We start from the raw sequence: 19846 nt of genomic DNA, 5'->3' as shown, positions 1-19846 counted from the left end.
TTTATTGTTTGAATTTATAGTGTTAGGTTTTATTTTGAAACTGACAAAACCGGAAATCCGCTTTGAACAGTAGTTAGCTCATGGGTTAGCTTTACAAGTGCTGCTGCTGCTCCATCGACCTTGGCTTGTTGAAGATGGCTGGGAAGGCGTGGAGGTCAGCGGTATGTACGGGGGGGACAACATGTCAATCGTTCATACATAATACACTAAACGCATGACAAATGGTTTAAATTAATCAATTAATGTGAGGTTATTTGACTGTCGTGCAGCCATACTGGAGATTAGCTGGGTGCTACCGCTACTTGCTTGTAGTTACTATAGCAACGTGACCCTTGACCGCTATTTAGCTAGCTAGCTAGCTTTAAAGAAAAGGGTAAATTAGCTTGCGGTCAACATGTTTTCTTTGACCATAACATCGTTGTAAAGTTAATTTATACCTGAATACTCAAGTTAAACACATGTCAATGAAATGTCCCTCATCTACAGATTCTTAATCTACTAAAACAGTGGGGTTTATCGCCCAATGGCAAGGATAAAATCCAGGCACAGGAAGTAAGTTATCCATTCGTACTAAAGCGTTGACTATCCTTGCTGCATTTGGACAAGAGCTAATGCTAACTACCAATCTCCTGCAGTAGTCATGTTATTCAAATCTGGAATGGGCATTTAGTTTTGTCTTTTTTTCTAAGTCAAAGCGCCTTTGCTATTGCACAGCTGCAAGTGAGCTAATTACTGTAAACTGTCAGTTGTGTTTCAGAGCTTAAGGTGACCTCTTGCCTCGCTTTCCTATTGATGATTTTCATTATCCTATTTAGTGTTGATGTTAATCATCAGCCATGGCTTTCTAATATGTTGATGGTTATTTATACTGAACGAGACATCAGGAAATTGTCCTTTCAACACAGCAGTGATGCTGTTTAACATCGTTTGACAACTCTTGCTGTGAACTGGGTGGAGTCTCCTCTTCCAGAATGCTGCAGATTGCTCCCAATTCATTCTATACATCTATCTATGTCCATGATCCAGACATTATTCCCTTGTGTGGTTTCATGTCATTGTACTGCTTTTCATGTTGAGATAGGTCAACTAGAATGACCAAGGATTGGCATCACAGTAATTATGTACTTCAAAAATATGGCCTTACAGGTGAAAAGTTATCCAGATCAAGTATTCTGCACTATAAAACAAAAAAGTGCACAATTCTTGGGTCATTCAGTTCCTAGTATGTTAAATACTCTAGTAAGCTTTGCTCAATTCACATTACACCGCAGCTCTGTTTTTAATGTTTCTCCCTGTATTCACAGATATGCTACAGTTCAGTGATTATCATTGTATTTATGCTGTTGAAGCAAAATCACTTATATTGATGGGGAAAGTATTTGTACCTGTAAAAACCGAGGCTATTTTGATTGTCAGGTGTCCCGGATGGTTGGAGCTTTGAAGACAGACACTCCACAGCCCAGGACGTTCACACGTGGAGTATGTATCTTTCCTCCAGAGCTACACACAAATTTCATTGAAGATTTTTAATGGAACTTGTTATTATTATATTATTAATGAATCTTATGTGTTTTTGTTCTGCCTAACAGATTCACACTGTTACCTTAATCCCTGGTGATGGAATTGGTCCGGAGATCTCCTCTGCTGTCATGAAGATATTTGAAGCAGCTAAAGTTAGTACTGTAGGAGCAGAACAAAACATAGTTCACCAGGAACATTAACCAGCTAATTAAGATAACACTATTTGTCTCAGACACAGTTTTAAAAAATCTGTGTAATGTAAATTAATGTAGTAATTTTGCTGTACATACGCTTTTAATCTAGGCACCTATACAATGGGAAGAGAGGAATGTTACAGCCATCCAAGGACCTGGTGGCAAGTGGATGATCCCTCCTGATGCCAAAGAATCAATGGACAGGAACAAAATTGGCCTAAAAGGTAACCTGTTTAATACGCTTTTAATCACTTAAAGAAACTACAAAACCAATAAGATAATTATCATTTGTGTTAGAAAGAGGTTTGTACAAATAAGTGACTGATACATTACTGTTTCTTACAAACATGGCAGGTGAAGAGAATTATTTTGATTTATTTTCAATCTACAGGCCCTTTGAAGACACCAATAGCCGCTGGCCATCCATCTATGAATCTGCTCCTGAGGAAAACCTTTGACCTTTATGCCAATGTGCGCCCCTGTGTGTCCATTGAGGGCTACAAGACCCCCTACACTGATGTGAACCTGGTCACTATCAGGGAGAACACTGAGGGAGAATACAGTGGGATTGAGCATGTGGTAAGACCCTTTAACAACACATTATTTATTTAGTCTTTACCTTTTAATGTTAACAGATTTCCTCCTTTGACCTTTTTATTATTTCAGCTTGTGTCAAAATGTAGGCCTGTTTCAGTTTTGTCATTTTCTTGATCAGTGGTCCCTGTTTAAATGATTTATAGTGCATGGTGCAAATGCATTTATGGCGTGTCCAGCTTCAGTTTTGCTAGTCAAACGGCAGCTACCAAAGTCAGGCGCAAGGGGTTGTCTTTAGTCCCTTAATTAATCAGAACTTCACATGAATTCAAACAATCAGACTCATCTTTCTGCTGCCTGAAAACAGCAATGCACTAACAATCTGCCTGACCACACCTCATTGTTAGACCTACTTATGGGCGCACAGATGGATGCAAGTAACACAGCGCAAGCGCGGCTGTGAAAATGACAACTGTTTTGGTCTGAAATTAGCAATGACAGCTGCACTGCGCTGTGTGCTGCTTTGTGCTGGGTGTGAGATAGCCCCCTGTATCTCATTGTCTCTTTTTGGTTCTCCAGTGTAGACGCCTTTTGATATTTAGAACTGTTAGCATTTTGTTTTTTAAAACCACTCAAACACTATTTATAGTTTACAGATTTTACATGAATCTTTATTGGATTTGTATATTTTCAGATTGTTGATGGAGTGGTGCAGAGTATTAAGCTCATTACAGAGCAAGCCAGCCAACGCATCGCTGAGTATGCTTTTGAATATGCCAGAAATAATCAGAGGGCCAGTGTTACTGCCGTTCATAAGGCCAATATTATGTAAGTTGTATTCAGTACAAATTGCAATAAGTCATTTATCATTGTAAAGCTGTTTGTTGAAATTAAATGATTAATCTCTGTTAATGTTTTTTTTTTTTTTTTTTTATAGGCGCATGTCTGATGGGCTTTTCCTACGAAAATGCAGAGAGGCAGCTGAAAAGCACAGAGACGTGAAATTCACTGAGATGTACTTGGATACTGTGTGCCTTAATGTAAGTCCCAAATAGCGATGTATAATATTTTACATGGATATAAAGCAATGTTTTTTTAAAAGTGTTGTTCATTTAACATTCCTAATTAATGTTGGCATTGTTTATACATGTTCTTATAGATGGTACAGGATCCCACACAGTTTGATGTACTAGTGATGCCAAATTTGTATGGAGACATCTTAAGGTAAGTAAAACTCTTAAATAGTGAACATGTTATTTTAACAAGAGATAAGATAGATGGCATTTTCTCTGTTGTTTTTGTGACTCTTTAAAAAAGCACATAATTAATTGATCATACAGCATATACAGCAACCATGGCAGATCTGTTGTAAATGGTGTAATTTTGTTTTAAAGCATATGTAGAAATGAGTTGGAACCAAGAAGGTAGTGTCAACTGTGTGGATTCATCCAGAAGTATACAAAAACTTAAACTTAGGTTATTTACCTAACCTGACATAATAATTTAACATCAGTCAAACAAAACTGACTGAAATCTTATCTGTGACTGCAGTTTCCTTCTGCAAGGATGTGCATTAGCAAATGACTGCACTGACCTTGTCTGCATCGTTGTAAATGATGTGCCTAATATATAGATGAAATCTAATTAGCTAGATCAGTGTGAATGTAGAAGATAAATAAATAAATAAATAAATCTGGAGGTAACTGTATGTGTTCACCATGATAGTGATCTTTGTGCTGGACTGATCGGAGGTCTTGGAGTGACTCCTAGTGGAAACATCGGCGCCAATGGTGTTGCCATATTTGAGTCGGTATGTTTTTTTTTTGTTTCCATCTGTTAGACTCCTTTTTTCTTGATATGTTTCACAATTACTCCCATGATCAAAGTACATGTTCTATAGTAGAAGTTACCAGTGTGGGGTGAGTTAGTGAAGGCACATCAACGTTTGACCTCAATATGGTTGTTGCCAGACATGATTGTGATGTCTTTACTCCTGTCAGGTTCATGGAACTGCCCCTGATATAGCAGGAAAAGATATGGCCAATCCCACAGCCTTGCTGCTCAGTGCAGTGATGATGCTGCGGCACATGGGCCTGCACGGCCACGCCAAGAAGATTGAAACTGCCTGCTTTGACATCATTCGAGACAAAAAGGTAATCTTTTAATGAAACTGAGACAGTTCTGCAGTTTTAGTTGTATGCTCCCGTTGTGATTTATAATGAATTTAATCTTCCATCTTCAAGGTTCTAACAAAAGACCTGGGAGGAAACTCAAAGTGCTCCGAATTCACAGCAGCGATATGTCAACGAGTGCAGGAGCTGGACTGAAATGATGCTAATGAGACAAGTTAGTTATCATTAGGGTCTCTTTACTTCATTATATGATGCTGTATCGGCACATTTTAAACCATAGCATGTATTTTTAAAAAGAAAGACTCAGGAGTTATGGTGTGTCCACATAGTGTTTTTGTTTGACAGAAAAGCGGTGGCAGGGTGCTGGGGAGCACTTGACAAAATACAAGCTCCCAGTGCATGTGTGGTCTGTTTCTATGACAACAGTATCTTGACATTTACATTACCAAGGCAGTTTACGTAATGTTATTTGAACAGACAGTTGACTACACAATTAACAACAAACTTGCAACATGTACGGTGATAAAAGCACACTTGCACTCACCAGCAACATTCAGTGTTCGTCCAATCTGCTCCTACAGTTCGGCTTTTCTGTCTCTGCTGTAATCGCATCTCACTGACATATAGCTCGAGATAGACAGTAGCTAAAGAAGCAGCTGTGATAACACCAGCGCCTTTCTGAAAAGTTCAGTGACTTTCAACCACAAGCACTCAAGAGTGCAACACAAAAAAACCCGGAGCACTCTGAAAAAGATGCTGGTTGCGGTGCTTCTTCTCCATTGGTAACAATTTTTAAAAAGACACTGGCACTCAGAAACAAAAACACTATGTGGACACAGGCCCGTAGAGATCCTGAACATTTTATTATGCCCTCTGCACACTCCAAAGCACTGTCTTAAAACATACAACGCACAGTTACTGTATAAGTGATATGTATTTTATTCTTAAACTGTTTAATCTGTGGTGAATATTGTCTATTTATTGGCTGAATTTGGCCTCTCGTCTAATGTGATTGACGCTGTTATTTTGACATAAAAGATGCAATCCGTAACCTCCATGATCAAACACTCGAAACGTTTGTCAACAAGTCAAACTCTTCAGTTACATTGTGGATATATTTCACATTCATACTGTGAAAAAAAATACGGATTGAAGCTTTCATGATTTAAACATAATCAGGCTTCTGTGTCATGAATCTTGCAGATGTTTTGCACTCTTTCTGCCATGTCATACTGTGTTTTCTTGCTGCAAATATCATGAATGTATGAAGAAAAATAAATATTGCAATGACATCAGAAATGCCAGACTTTTTATTCAGTGTTACGCAAATGACCTGCAGGTATCATAAGCTCCTCATATGCTATGGTGATGACCCCTGTGATTAGAATCCTGGGTAGTTGTGTCCATGTTATCCAGATAGGTTTAAACCACATGAAACATTTACACAAAATACTGGGTAAGATGTTGGTATGATTTCATAGCAGTGAAAATAACTCGTTGACCGGAGACAAATATGAATTAAAACAAATATTGAAGTCGATGAGATGATGCATCAAAATGGTGGCTTTCTCAATATTATTCGCTATGTAAAACTTAATCTTGTTTTCCTCTTAAATATATAAAATTAAATATGGTTCCTGTATTATTTATGCACTCTGACACGAGACACAGATATAATTAAATTCCATGTGCGTCAACAAGAATGATGAGATGTGCAAGTGACACGTGATCTTCATACTAACAGCGACACAGTCATTCCTCCGGGAACATGACGCTACTGCTGATAGAGGCTCTCTATGACCTTGTGGTACATCTCCAACACAACAGGGCGACGAAGCTTCATTGTGGGACCTGGAGTGAGACAGTATAATGAGAGATAGTCTTAAAATTGCTTTCATTATTAAAAACATGTTCTTATCAAGCATATAATATTGTTTACTGATTCATTTACCCAGCTCTCCTCCAGAAACAGTGAAGTCTTTTTCTAGAATCGTCCACTTCTGTATGCGTTGGGCATTAGAGGTGGCCGCAGCGTTGACTCTGTTGATTCCCTCTTGAATGGCCTGATGCACGTCTTTGTCTTTTCCCTCAGTGATGTCAGACACCTTGGTTGCTTGGCTGCCTAGCTGTCGGCAAAACTCCACGGCCTCCGAACTCAGCTCCTCTGTTGGCTCCGTAGTCTCTTTATCGCTGCAACACTGGAACACGATTAAACAGGATTAAATTGCTGGATTCATATATATTTCCACATAAATGACTAACTGCAGTCATTTGTAAAAGCAATTATTTTAATTGCTTCTCTTTTACACGCCCTGGTTTGTTGGAAATCTCTCCAGGGAGCTCGACAAGAAGAACATTAAATTAAAAATACAAGTAAATGTTAATTTAGTTCTGCAAATGGCTTATTTGGAAAGACATGGTTCCATAATGTGACTTTACATAAGATATGGTTAATGTCAAGAATAATGAACAGCAGTTTCCATTATCTGGATAATGACTACTTGCAGATTACCTTCAGTGTTAAAAGCATTGACAAGAACTTCCTCTTGTCCCCTATGAGCATGGCATTGCTGATGATTGGTACCTCCTTCTTCACTGCCTCCTCGATGGGAACAGGGGGGACATTCTCCCCTCCAGCTGTGATGATGAGCTCTGAATGGAGAGACAGAGGGAGGACACACTGACATTACATGAATCACAACGAGGAGCCGAATGTTCTGTCCAGAACACCATGTGCTCAGGTGTGGCTGATAAACAGAATGTGGGGTGGTGACATAAGACAAGCAATTTTCTCACAAGAGCCTGATTGTTCTACCTTTTATTCTCCCCGTGATGAACAAGAAACCCTCTTCGTCTATCCTCCCCAGGTCTCCAGAATGGAGCCATCCATCTTCATCCAAAGCTTCTCTTGTTTTGTCTTCCATGTTGAGGAAACCCATGAAAATGTTACGTCCCCAAAAGCAAATTTCGCCAATGCCCTCGGAGTCTACATTGGCCATTTTGTAGCGACAACCGGGCACCACCTTACCACAGCTTTGTTAGAGGAAAGAATTCTTTCAGTTATGTTATATTCACAAATTAAAGAGCACTTAAAGGTCCAGTGTGTAGGATTTAGGGGGACGTATTGGCACAGATGGAATATAAGTATGCCTTGTTTAGTGTATAATGACCTAAAAAACAGAATCTTTGTGTTTTTGTCACCTTAGAGCCGTTTATATTTACATAGGGAGCAGGTCCTCGACTACGGAGAATGCTATGTTGCACCACCATGTCTCTAAGTAGCTATGAACAGACAAACCAAAGACCCAATCTAGCTAGGGTCATTGTCATTTTCATATTGGCTACCATACTACCAGCAGCCCCTCCATGATGAGAGTGTCGGAAAACACTGTCTTTTGACCAGTTTAAATCATCAGGTCTGTTTGTTTTGCAGAGAAAGAGACCTCTGTGAATAATCCAGCTCATGCTAAAAACCTCCTGAACGTCTGGATCAGAAATAAGGTGAGCACAAATTAAGTTATCAGAGGAAATAGGTGAACACACGTTAGCAGGTGCTGGGCTAGTGGCCTGTGTGTGACGTGCCAAACAGCATAGGAGAAACACTGATTTGTAACGTGAAACTGCTTTATTCAATGTTGTTACCAGTTTAAATCACCTGGTCTGTTTGTTTTGAGGAGGAAGAGACCTCAGCAGATAATTCAGCTCCTGGTAAAAACCTCCTGAACAATAAACACTGAAGGAATTCTAACCAGGAGACCTTTCAGCTGGTTGCAATCTGCATTCCTCTCCACTAAATCCCCTGAAATCTTACACACTGTTCCATTAAACATCACGAATTGTACTTAAAATTCCTACAAGCTTGACTTTTTTTATACCTTGGTAGTTTGTAAGCTTTGGGACTTGACATAAAGTGAGGTCCTGTGCTCTCACTCATGCCATATGCCTCATACAACCGGATATTCAGGCCGAGGAAAAACTGCACCGTTTCACTGCCGATAGGTGCAGCTCCAGAGAAGAACTTCTCACAGCAAGACAGGCCCAGCTCAGCCCGAAGCCTCTGCAGCACCAGGCTGTCAGCCAGGGTAAAGAGGAACGGTTTCTCATCATCCCTGGAAAAAAGGAAATATCAATATATTAATCATCTCTCTCTCTGAAAATGCATTTATGTTTGGTGGGTCATTAAAATCCCTGTGTTATTCACAAAACTCAGATGTCATCAGCACTTACTTTTGCGTACACTTTTGATTGGCATCCAGACTGACTGACATCGCCCATGTCACCAGTTTCTTTTTCACATATCCACACTCACTGATTGCCTGTTTTATCTTCTCCATGATTTTCTCCCACACCCGCGGGACACCCATGTGGGATGTGGGACAAACTTCTCGCAAAGTCGTTATCAGGCTGCCCTACAATAAATGAAGCACACAAAGAGCTTAAACACACAGACTTAACCAGACAGTTGTCATTTTATATTGACCCCATTATTCGGCTCATCTCTTGCTTCAGTTTAAAGGCCCAATGTCAGGCCTTTAAAATTAAAAAAAAAGGTAATACTAATGTTAAAACCAATGTGTGCGATCTAGGCATTTTAATTACCTTTAAGGCATCTGGCTGTGCAAAGTACACTAGCTCACCCCACTGGATGCCCTTCCAGAGATCATAGATCTGAGCAGCGATGTGGCTGAGAGGCAGGTAGCTCACTAGTGACTCCTGTTTAGTGTCGGCCGGCTGCACGTCCCCGGCCTTGCTGGCATAATTGGCGGTCCATGTGATCTGAATATTCATCATAGATTGAGACAGAAGCCTGGTTTATGTTTTATCTGCTTTTATGTATTTAAGTATGATGATTTTAATCTCAGCTTGACGAAAGCAAAAATACTTGCAACTCGACTTGGACTTTAACACCAAAAACTTGTGACTTCACTTGGACTTGAGCCTTTTGACTTAAAAATACTTGATACCCTCACCCAAGGTCAGAAAGTATGTTTAAAAAGGGTGCCAGAGATCAGTTCATTTTCCTTAATTCACATCAAGTCAACGCTTAATTCTCCAGAACCACTTTGTTTGAACAAATCTGACAGTATCCCATTAAGTTTGAAGGAGAGAACCATAAGGAACTAACGTTGCATTACTGAGCGCCAGCTGGAAAAAATGATTCCAATATAATGTCGTTCATGTTCAAAAACTATGCGGTGGTCAACAAAAAACAAAAATCGCAGTATGCAAAACATGTGGGTCAAAAAACTACAGACTAAGATGCAACAACTTCCCACTCCACGTAACATTTTAAGTTGCACAAAGAACAGTAAATCAAGGCTGCTATTAAAACAGTTAGGAAGCTAATGCTACGCTAACATTAGCTAAGGAGCTTTTTAACATAGCAGCTTTAACAAATAAATGCAAATTTTCAAAAGTGCTTATGATTTTTGTAAACTTAATATTGGCATTCCATTTGTTGTTGAATTTGTTGACTTGTTTATGACTTGAAACTCAAAATTTAGGACTTGTTACTTGACTTGGAACTTGACTCAGGACTTGCCTATCTCGACCTGGCACTTCTCTGTGACTGTCCCACCTCTGGTTACAACTCATAATCTCATAATAACATCTGACTCTGAATAAGTCTACAAATAAAGAATGGTCACACGAAAGCTTACATTGTCATGACTGAGCATGACTCCTTTTGGCTTGCCGGTGGTGCCAGAGGTGTAGATCAGGACGCAGCATTGGTTGGCTCTCTGGCTGCCGATGATGTCATCCAGCTCTTTCTCAGAAACATCCAGACCCAGCTCCATGAACTCCTCCCACTACCCCAAAACAGCAACATACAGCATCACAGCCTGAGTTCATCAGCCACTTTGATTGCTTCACATTGTGTTGGGAGAACTTACAGAGTAAAGATTGGAGACCGTCTGCAGGGGCTGTCCACTGTACTGCACTATGGCTTTCAAATGGGGCAGTCTGTCATGTATCTAAGGGATCAAGAGGGAGACATTTACCACAGAGGGTTTTGCATGTTGATAAAGACTGTAATTCATTTTTAAAAAACAGTACCTGCAAGATTTTATCCAGTTGCTTTTGGTTTTCCACCACAATAATGTTGGCTTTGGCGTCACTGGCCACATACTGACAAGCTTCTGGTGAGTTTGTGGCATAAATTCCTGTCATTGTCCCCCTGTAGGAAGAATACAGGCCATCATGGAGACATAAGAGAGAGATAAGTTACTGCAACAGGACCAGATGAAATAATAATAAGAGCACAATAACAATTGTGGTATATTCAGGTACAGATAAAGGCTGATTCAGGCCAGTGCTGATGTTGCTATAGGATTCTCACCCTGCCATGATGGCACCGACCGCAGAGAAGAACCATTCTGCTGAATTGAATCCTAGTATTGCCACTCCATGGAATCGCTCCAAACCAAGCTGCACACATTAACAAACTAACAAATCTGCCCTTTTATAGTGCTCAATAGTTGTCATGTACCAGAGACAATACACTCGCTTTTTGTATAACATACCTTGATAAAGCTCTTTGCTGCTCTCCGGCAGAACTGATAATACTCTAAGAACGTTATCTTTTCCCATTTGTTGTCCTTCTTGCTCGCAAGTGCGTACATGTTACCGTATCTTTCGACCGAGGCTTTGAACATTTGGTGAACTGTGACAGGCTCCTCTGAACATCCTTCTTCTATTCTCAGTCTCACTGAGCCTTTAACATCACTGGTCCAAAGTGAATGAGCTTGAGCGAGAGGTGTGCCAGCAAACTCCTCTCCTGTGTTTGTCTTTCCTGCGACGAACAAGAAAGTTAAAAACAAATCCAGTCCTTCCCACACAGGAATAAAAAGCCATGTCTGCACTCATTCAGCAGACCCATGTACTCATAACTCACCTACAGGGGCATCTTCTTCACTGTCTGTCTGCACTTGTGCCATAGACTTCTGAACACTGGAAAACACAGAGGAAACATGGGCTCCCAGCAGCTCATACGCACTCCACCTCACATTCTGGCAATTGGGCTGCTGTTTTCATTTCATCACATGGGCCTAATTTTCAGCTGCGCTGTTTACCCGACACAATGTCAGGCTTTCGTCAGAGCTAAAGCCCCCCTTGCTTTGTTTGACAGAATATGTTCAATGACAGCTGAAAGGCTGTTCACTCTCAGCCATTAAAACTATTACTTTGATATATAGTTTGACTGATTTAACCAAAGATCACAAAAGAGACCACATTGAATTTTAGCCTCTGTTCCTAATCTACATTCATAGAGTGGTTGCAGAGGGCCGTTTTAATACAAAGAGGACAAGAACATTCATTCAACAACTTGGGCAAGTGTCAATACTCTAAAGAATACAGAGACACAAAAGTTGTGTTCAGTGACAAAATCTGGTCTGTCATCACACTTCTGATTTTGCATTGTAGTGATTTTGTTTGCTAAATGATGAATCTGGTTTAGTATTCTATCAGCTAGACTGAACTTCTGCTCAAAGGAGAACACCACCTAAATTAGAAATCCCAATTTATTGTAAGAGGAGATTTACTTTCGTGAGGATGTATCCAGTAGATTGTCTTGTTTTTCTTTGTTCATTATTTTGCAGCAACATAATTTAATATTCACTGCATTCATTTATTGTTTACATGTTTTGTTTTGCTCCTCACATTACATTTGGGAACTATTTAATACTGTGCACCTTACATGCAGTAAGTAATAAGAGTTATGATGAAGTTTGGCAGAGTGATATATAAGATGTGAGAGGTCATTCTTGTTGTCAATTTTCAGTTGTCCTACGTTCTTTTGGGAAATTAAAGTGGATCAAGTCACTCCAACTTCAGTACCCTCAGCCCTTTGATAGATAAATCAGTAAGTAGTAAGTTTATAGTTAAGACAGGATGATGAAACCTGCCTTACATTATTGTTTTAATGGTCTATAAGTTCAATTAACATTCGTGAACATGAGCTACTCTCTCTCAAAGCCAGAAACCAGAAAAGTAAATGTTAAACTTGTGATGTCATAGGGGAAAAAGACTGGGGCTGCTCTGCAGACAATGAATGGTAAACTGATTTTGTGAACCCACTGAATATTTTTCTTTTTTTTTAATTTGAGCTTTATCATACTGTAGTGTTCCGAGTCCTGAAACAGAAAATGTACCCATATACTCAGCACATTTCCCTGGGTGCTCTCATTGTCATCTATATCATCTTACCAAGCCATTGTCAGTGGAGCAGCTTTAGATTTTATATCCTATGACATTACAAATTGTGAGTTTTTCACTCCAGAGAGAGTTGTTTATATTAACTATTTTTTTGGACTGTCTTACACTGAAGGAATAACATGTATGAACTGTAAAAATGACTGTAGTTCTCCTTTCGAGGGTATCAGAGTCATCTGATGAGACTATAGCATCTCCTCATCCTCTACATAAAAGAAAAAAGTTGATTTTAGGTTAATCTACTCACCTGTTCTCAAGTTCATAATCTCCCCTCTCATCAGGAAAGTCCATACTGTCAGATGTCCTGGTAGTGTGGCTCCAGGTTATGCAGGATCAAGCCTCTTGATTTGCTCAAAGGAGAAACTGATGTGAAACTGAAAATCTTTTCGTGCTGGACAAGTGCAATTACATGTAAAATAAAAAGATATGAGGTTCACAAGCCTCATGAGGTTGTCAGTGGTTGGGAAACAAATCAGAAAGTCCTCATGTGCACTTCATTGGCACAATTGCTCATGATCATGTTCAGCATTTAAATTAGCTCTGTCTTTTCATATGCAAAACTGTGTGATTATAAGTTTAAATCTGACACAGAAAAGTAAAAAAACAACAACATCATATCAATACTACACTTTCAACGTTGGTCAAGATAATGAGATGTCTATATGTGGAATTTGAAAATTACAGTAGCCCAAAATTAAAGTTCAGTACTGGTTGATCAGTTGGGTTTATATGTGGCTTTATACAAGCTGTCTTACTTTAAGTCCCTCTGACGTCTGCCTGTCTACATGACATAATGACCTTTTTGATATAAACCATAGCCTAGTTTTATACTACTTGTAGTTCATTCCAATTTAACACCATGATAATACCTTTTGATGAGCCACTCAAACTCTGTAGACATATTCTTGAAGTAGGACTTTTATTTTTGTCGTAAAGAAACTTTAGGAGCCATTGACCCTAGTGGAGTGTAGTAAGTAGCTACCATACTAAAGCTTATACTTTGATATTATTTTGTACTTCTACCTTGTTACATTTCATAGAGAATTAAATAAAATGTAATACTTGTTATTTCACTACATTTATTTGATGGCTTTAGGTACAAGTTACTTTGCAGAGCTACATTATTAATACAAAATACAGTCAACCAATACACTCTGATGTATTATTACAGATTTAAGCTACCCAGCAGTTTAAGTTAAAACAGTGGTTCCCAACTGGTCCAGCCCCGGGGCCAAGAGTTTACTTGCTTTGGTCCGAATCATTTTGTGTGAGTTGGTTCGTGTTCTCACGGCAGCATTTACAAGCAGACCAAATAAAATGTCTTGCAAGAGAAAACTGCTCTTGATTGGTCAGAATTTCCATGCAGGAAATATAGTAAAACTTCAGTTGAAAGCCTAGTCCCAGTTCAACGCCAAGTCCCTTTTACTAGCTCGGCGTAGCTACAGATATTGTCAAATGAAGGCCTGTCTCAATTAGAAGCCTGGTCTGGTTGCCAAGCAGTTCATTTTAATAGAGGTTCTTTGGATGTATAAAACCAGATTCTTGACTCTCCACTTGAGCTAACATTAGTTAGGTTAAACTTTTCTCAATATGGAGATGCTACACATTGTTAGCTCAGTTGATTTCACTTTACTGAAACCACGGGCACCAGAGAAGACCGTAGGCTAAGTCATTCAGATTTACCTGCATGACGAAAAAACAAGTGGCGACCTGAAAGTTATCATTAAGTCAGACTATGTGTCCTTTTTTCATAAGAATTAACCCAAGTTATGAATATTGTTTTAACAGTATAAAGTGGTATTGTGTTATCCTCAGGTGCTGTGAAACAAGTCTCATAACACATAACTGATATGTAGTGTAGTAAGACAATTTGATTGCATTTCCCATCTTTGCTGAGAAACAGTTTTGTGTAAAATAAAGTCACCTGTCCCAAATATATACCTATATATATATATATATATATATATATATATATATATATTGCATACAGAATTTTTACTTGCATAAATCCTTGTTTATGTACCTGCACTGTTAAGTTAAAGATATGAGGAATACACCTTCTTCCACCACTGCTTAGCCCATTACATTTTTGCCATCCCTTCACCAAACCACCATAATGAAGACTTTTCCGGATCAACAACTGCTCGTGGAGCTGTCGGCCCCGTCCTCCCCACCTCCTCTCCTCCCTCCTCCCCCTCTCAGGTCTTTTCTAGACTCCGCAGTCCAACGACACATCCGGCCACTCTCTCCTCTCAGCTCTCCAGAAAGTTCTCCGCTGTGGAGCGGCTATAAGAGCCAGCCATCTTACTCCAGCAGCCTCAGCCTAACTCCAGTCAAAGCTACGACACTGTCACCATCAGGCTGTAAGAACTACGTAAGTACACTACAGTGTCATTTGAAAGACTATTTTGCTACACGGCTAATAAATGATAACAGTTTCATTCAAGCTACTGTAAACTGGTAATATAAGGTTGCTAGGAATTGAGATTTAACAGCACGTGTTGTCTGTGTCAACGTCTCCTCGTGTTGCCTATTAAGCCGCACATAACTGTCACCGAAAATCGACTTGACATTATTTTTAACGTCTGTAGACACAAGTTTAACGGTCGCTCCTGCTAATGTGAACTTTTAATTTCGCGTTTGACATGTAGCTAACTGTTAAATGCTAATGCTGTATTTTATTTCAGGTTGAAGTGTTACCATGGTTCACGAAACCGGCTTCTATGACCTCTTGGGTGTGAGCCCCAAAGCTTCACAGGAGGAACTCAAAAAAGCGTACAGAAAGCTGGCGTTGAAATATCACCCCGACAAGAACCCCAACGAAGGAGAGAAGGTGAGTTGGGCTACAGATAGGGAGCTTTACAGTGTCCTTGCAGCCGTTTATGGCTCGGTGGAAATGCCCTGGCTAATTTTAAACCACACGCCTGGTTGAATGGGCACCGGGAACTTTCTGGAAAGGTCTAGAGGCAGCTCCTCTGTCGAGGAAGAGGAAGGGTAGCCCTCATGAAACTGAGCTGTGTTGCAACATGTTGCAATGTAAGGAGGTTGTGAAATTAAAACATAATGCATCACCGTTTATATCTTGGTTATTTAAAGGGCTCATCAGGCTGACTGATTTAGATAGAACTTAAACAGACGCCAGCCATTTGCACATTTAGTGCCATTATCACAAAACATGATAATGTACAACAGATATCTTAATTTTATTTCTAGGTCAGTAAATTTTAAGTCAATGCAAGTCATTACCAGTAGTATATTGACTCCCTCTGCACTTTTAAATCCAGTCTAAAAACACACCTTTTTAAGCTGGCATGATTTAATGGAGACAGACGTATGATGATCTGCACTGATGATGACGACTTTATGATGGTGATTTTATACCTAATTTTTATAAGTACGATTTTTTTGTCTAGTCATTTTATTACCTTTTATTGTATATTACAGAAATTACAGACACTGTTTTGTAAGGTATCCTTGAGTGCTCTGAAAGGCGGCTATAAATAAAATGCATTATTATTATAATTATTACCACTTACCAGAGAGAAATGTTGATCAATTTCTTTTCAATGAAAGCTTTAAAGCTGCACTTGGTAACTTGTGTGAAAATAACTTCGTGTCATATTTGCTGAAGCTGCCACTGTTCTGACAGAAGTGTATGTGACAGTCTCTGAATTTTTTTTTTTTTGTCCCTCCTCCCTTTCTGCTGCTTGTGATGGCATTTGCCAAAATTGACTGCACACCAAAACAACCATATCAGAGCTGAGGAGTCTCTTACGCAGTGTCGTTATCACAAAATATGATAATGTACAACAGATACCTTAATTTTATTTCTAGGTCAGGAAACATAAAATCTACGTAAGTCATTACCAGTAGAATATTGTCTCTCTGTCCACTTTTAAGTCCCAGCTGAAAGTATACCTTTACGAGCTAGAATATTCAGTCTTATTTAATGGATTTTTATTCTATATTACAGAATTGTTTGATTTTATGATCTATGGATACATTGCTGCTTGTTTAAAAAACTGTCTTGTAAAGCAGTGGTTCCTAACTGGTCCAGCCACGGGGTCCAGATTTCTCCTGAGTCATTAGTTCAAAGTCCACACAGTTTAATATATTCAGTGTCATACTTGTGTTTCGCAATGTCTCAAGCTAGTTTGCTGTCTCTGTTAAGTAGTTGTTCATTATTCACTCACTCTACAGCAGGTAGAGTACTGTAATTAAAAATAAAGTGTGCTTTGTACAATGTTGATAGGTGTGCAAGTCACTTGCGGCCCATTCAGCAAGAACCGTGACCCATCAGTTGGGAACCACTGTTGTAATGTGTCCTTGAGTGCTTTGAAAGGCAGCTATAAATAAAATGCATCATTATTATTATTGTTAATATCATTACTACCGTTTACTAGAGAGAATGGTTCATTGGTTTCTTTTTAAATGAACACTTTAAAGCCACAGTTAGTAACTTCTATGAAAATAATTTAATGTCATATTTGCTGAAACTGTCACTATGTTCTGAAATACGCATGAGACAATCTCTGAATGTCCCTCCTCCCTTTGTGCTGCTTGTGATGGCATTTGCTAAAATTAACTGCACACCAAAAACAGCCAAATCTGAGCAGAGGGGTCTCTGATGCAGCTGTGAGTCATGCTTGTGAATTGCAATCGAACTAGGCTGATCACATGTGAATCAATATGTTGTAACTGCATTTACTTTTGGTTACCTCAGATGTTTTCAGAAACATATTTTAGTGTATCATTAAGGTCTAAAATGACAGTTTGTGTCTTGGCAGTTCTGTTGAAAATAGCCGTCCAAAGTACCAAGCACTGCCCCACTGGCCAGACCCAAAGTTTTCATTTCTCAGCTGAACAGTACACTAAAATATGTCTCTGAAAATATTTGAGGTAAGAAATATGCAATGCAGTAACAGAGTCTTGATTCATATTTGATCAGCACTGCCTAGTCTGACCACAGTTCCCAAACTGTGATTGACACCTGCGTTAGAGACCGTTAGGCTATCTGTCTGTCTCATTTAGTGTTGTGTGAATAAATGGTGCCTTTCAAGTCATCTGACCATTCAAAGCGCTTTTTACACTGTGAGTCACATTCACCTATTCACACACTGGTGGTCAAGGCTACTATACAAGGTGCCACCTGCTACTCAGTTATAACACACTCACACACCGATGGGAACAGCTATCAGGAGCAATTTAGGGTTCAGTATCTTGCTCGAGGATACTTCGACATGCAGACTGGAGGAGCCGGGGATCTTCCAATTAGTGGACAACCCACTCTACCTCTTAGCCACAGCCATTCCTACAGCCAATACGCAAAGCAGTTGTTTTTTTTCTTTTTTAATAAAAGTTACTAACTAAAGCTGTAAATGCAATCCTGTTTTTCAAAACTTAATTGTTTTTTCATTTTTATTGCCACAGTTCAAGCTGATATCCCAAGCGTACGAGGTGCTATCAAACCCAGAGAAGAGAGAGTTGTATGACCAAGGAGGAGAGCAAGCAATCAAAGAGGGAGGCATGGGTGGAGGAACGTCTCCAATGGACTTGTTCAACATGTTCTTTGGAGGTGGAGGAAGGATGCAGAGAGAGAGAAGAGGTAAGATTTATGCTAGTTATCTAACAGCAGGCTTTATTTATACACTGTTCACCTGCATAACTGTTTAACTTGCTGTATTTGCTTTTCCTTCAGGGAAGAATGTCATCCATCAGCTGGGTGTTACACTGGAGGAGATGTACAACGGCAGCACCAGGAAGCTCGGGCTTCAAAAGAATGTCATTTGTGAAAAATGTGAAGGTAGGTAGTGTTTCTTTTTATTAATTAATTTATTTATTTTTTTAATCTTAATCCTGTACACAGTGAAGGTTTGGTTCTTTAGTAACTGATATTATCCTTTTTATTACAGGTTATGGTGGCAAGAAAGGTACTTTGGAGAAGTGCTCAAATTGCAAAGGAAGAGGAGTACAAGTTAAAGTGCAACAGATCGGGCCAGGCATGATTCAGCAGATCCAGAGCATGTGTTCAGACTGCCAGGGACAGGGTGAGAAATTTAACTCCAAGGACCGATGCAAGAACTGTAATGGACGCAAAGTAGAACGCAAGAAGAAAATTCTTGAAGTCCACATTGACAAAGGTACGTTATTTCCCCCCCCCCCCAACTTGAGTTACTCATTGAAGTAAAATGAAGTTAGTTGTGTTGAGGTGTTTTGCAGCGCAGACTAAACTGATGATACATGTCTTGTGCAGGTATGAGAGACGGTCAGAAGATTACATTCAACGGAGAAGGCGACCAGGAGCCTGGACTGGAGCCTGGGGATGTAATCATTGTACTGGATCAGCAGGAGCACGCCGTGTTCCAGAGGAAAGACGATGATTTGATGATGAAGATGAACATCAAACTTGCAGAGGCTCTGTGTGGTTTCAAGAAAACCATCCGCACATTGGACGACAGAATGCTCATCATCAACTCACACCCAGGTAACTGACAAAGATAAGCTTCTTTCCACTGCTGCTTTCTGGTTGACAGTGTTTTGAATTCAGATTTTTTGAACATGTCTTTTTTTATCAACAGGTGAAGTTATCAAGCACAATGACATAAAATGTGTTCAGAATGAGGGCATGCCAGTTTTCAGGGATCCTTATGAAAAGGGACAGCTTATGATTCATTTCCAGGTAAGGTACACTGAGCACAAAATGTTTGACCTGGGTGACACAACTCTGGATTTATGAGACTCATGTTGTAGAGGAAACAATTCAGCTAATTGTAATTCATTCTGTAGGTGGAATTTCCAGAGAAATACTGGCTTCCAGAGCATCTCATGTACCAGCTGGAAAGACTTCTTCCTCCGAGGGAAGATGTGATGATTACTGATGACATGGAGGAGGTGCAGCTCTGTGAGGTGGATGTGCGGGAACAGCAGAAGAGCTCCACCAGGGAAGTCTATGAGGAAGACGATGATAGTCCAAGAGGGGGAGTGCAATGTCAGACACAGTGATCATAGTCTGTGATAAAACTGTTGTAGAGCATGTAGGTTTTGTTATCTCGGATTTGTGTGTGTGAACATGCCTTTGCCAAAGCCAGTTTCTTTGTGTGTGTGACTCTCTTTGGACACAAATATGCAAGTTGAATACTCATTTCACGTTTCATTTGTGCTGTCAAAACTGTAATTTGGTGTCACTGTCTTACGTGTTCTCTATTTATGATCCGTATCTTTTATATCCATGTTTGTTTCCTAAGAAATCTG

General features: G+C 39.6%; 3 protein-coding genes across 4 annotated transcripts; 2 read left to right on the top strand and 1 right to left on the bottom strand.

Annotated features, from left to right (window-relative positions):
• The first annotated feature begins 71 nt into the window (after positions 1–71).
• idh3a (isocitrate dehydrogenase (NAD(+)) 3 catalytic subunit alpha) lies at positions 72–6120 on the top strand. 2 transcript variants are annotated; one of them, XM_049574171.1, is made up of 12 exons: positions 80–161; positions 487–552; positions 1417–1479; positions 1590–1673; positions 1825–1939; positions 2107–2294; positions 2944–3077; positions 3187–3289; positions 3409–3473; positions 3975–4059; positions 4250–4402; positions 4493–6120. In XM_049574171.1, the coding sequence occupies exons 1-12, from the start codon at positions 135–137 to the stop codon at positions 4574–4576; spliced, it is 1167 nt and encodes a 388-aa protein (XP_049430128.1). In that variant the 5' UTR covers positions 80–134; the 3' UTR covers positions 4577–6120. The 2 variants fall into 2 exon arrangements, with proteins under 2 accessions (XP_049430130.1, XP_049430128.1); XM_049574173.1 differs by lacking the exon at positions 487–552 and having other exon boundaries at positions 72–161.
• Positions 6094–18017, bottom strand: acsbg1 (acyl-CoA synthetase bubblegum family member 1). Its single transcript, XM_049574160.1, has 15 exons — positions 16132–18017; positions 12843–12986; positions 11277–11332; positions 10906–11174; positions 10722–10810; positions 10439–10559; positions 10276–10356; positions 10042–10191; positions 8981–9157; positions 8609–8790; positions 8257–8490; positions 7197–7414; positions 6894–7033; positions 6333–6579; positions 6094–6232 (listed from the first exon to the last, which is right to left on the bottom strand). The coding sequence occupies exons 2-15, from the start codon at positions 12884–12886 to the stop codon at positions 6156–6158; spliced, it is 2085 nt and encodes a 694-aa protein (XP_049430117.1). The 5' UTR covers positions 12887–12986; positions 16132–18017; the 3' UTR covers positions 6094–6155.
• On the top strand, positions 14813–19682 carry dnaja (DnaJ heat shock protein family (Hsp40) member A). Its single transcript, XM_049574170.1, has 8 exons — positions 14813–14969; positions 15283–15428; positions 18026–18200; positions 18294–18398; positions 18508–18735; positions 18849–19079; positions 19174–19274; positions 19382–19682. The coding sequence occupies exons 2-8, from the start codon at positions 15297–15299 to the stop codon at positions 19595–19597; spliced, it is 1188 nt and encodes a 395-aa protein (XP_049430127.1). The 5' UTR covers positions 14813–14969; positions 15283–15296; the 3' UTR covers positions 19598–19682.
• Positions 19683–19846: the final 164 nt, after the last annotated feature.

This window comes from Epinephelus fuscoguttatus, linkage group LG4 (genome assembly GCF_011397635.1).
Source record: "Epinephelus fuscoguttatus linkage group LG4, E.fuscoguttatus.final_Chr_v1".
NCBI classification, from domain to species: domain Eukaryota; kingdom Metazoa; phylum Chordata; class Actinopteri; order Perciformes; family Serranidae; genus Epinephelus; species Epinephelus fuscoguttatus.
The sequence above is the reverse complement of the archived record's forward strand: the minus strand, read 5'-3'. Positions and strand labels throughout refer to the sequence as shown.

What these genes read in the sequence shown, in the direction of transcription:
- acsbg1 (XM_049574160.1), bottom strand. Translation starts at nt 12,886, where the DNA reads ATGGACTTTCCTGATGAGAGGGGAGATTATGAACTTGAGAACAG. An exon ending in CAGCAAAGAGCTTTATCAAG is followed by an intron (nt 10,811 to 10,905) that starts GTATGTTATACA and finishes TAATGTGTGCAG; the next exon opens with CTTGGTTTGGAGCGATTCCA. An exon ending in AAAGCTTACAAACTACCAAG is followed by an intron (nt 7,415 to 8,256) that starts GTATAAAAAAAG and finishes CCTCTAACAAAG; the next exon opens with CTGTGGTAAGGTGGTGCCCG.
- dnaja (XM_049574170.1), top strand. Translation starts at nt 15,297, where the DNA reads ATGGTTCACGAAACCGGCTTCTATGACCTCTTGGGTGTGAGCCCCAAA. An exon ending in ACCCCAACGAAGGAGAGAAG is followed by an intron (nt 15,429 to 18,025) that starts GTGAGTTGGGCT and finishes TTATTGCCACAG; the next exon opens with TTCAAGCTGATATCCCAAGC. An exon ending in GATGCAGAGAGAGAGAAGAG is followed by an intron (nt 18,201 to 18,293) that starts GTAAGATTTATG and finishes CTTTTCCTTCAG; the next exon opens with GGAAGAATGTCATCCATCAG.
- idh3a (XM_049574171.1), top strand. Translation starts at nt 135, where the DNA reads ATGGCTGGGAAGGCGTGGAGGTCAGCG. An exon ending in ATAAAATCCAGGCACAGGAA is followed by an intron (nt 553 to 1,416) that starts GTAAGTTATCCA and finishes TTTGATTGTCAG; the next exon opens with GTGTCCCGGATGGTTGGAGC. An exon ending in ACAGTGGGATTGAGCATGTG is followed by an intron (nt 2,295 to 2,943) that starts GTAAGACCCTTT and finishes GTATATTTTCAG; the next exon opens with ATTGTTGATGGAGTGGTGCA.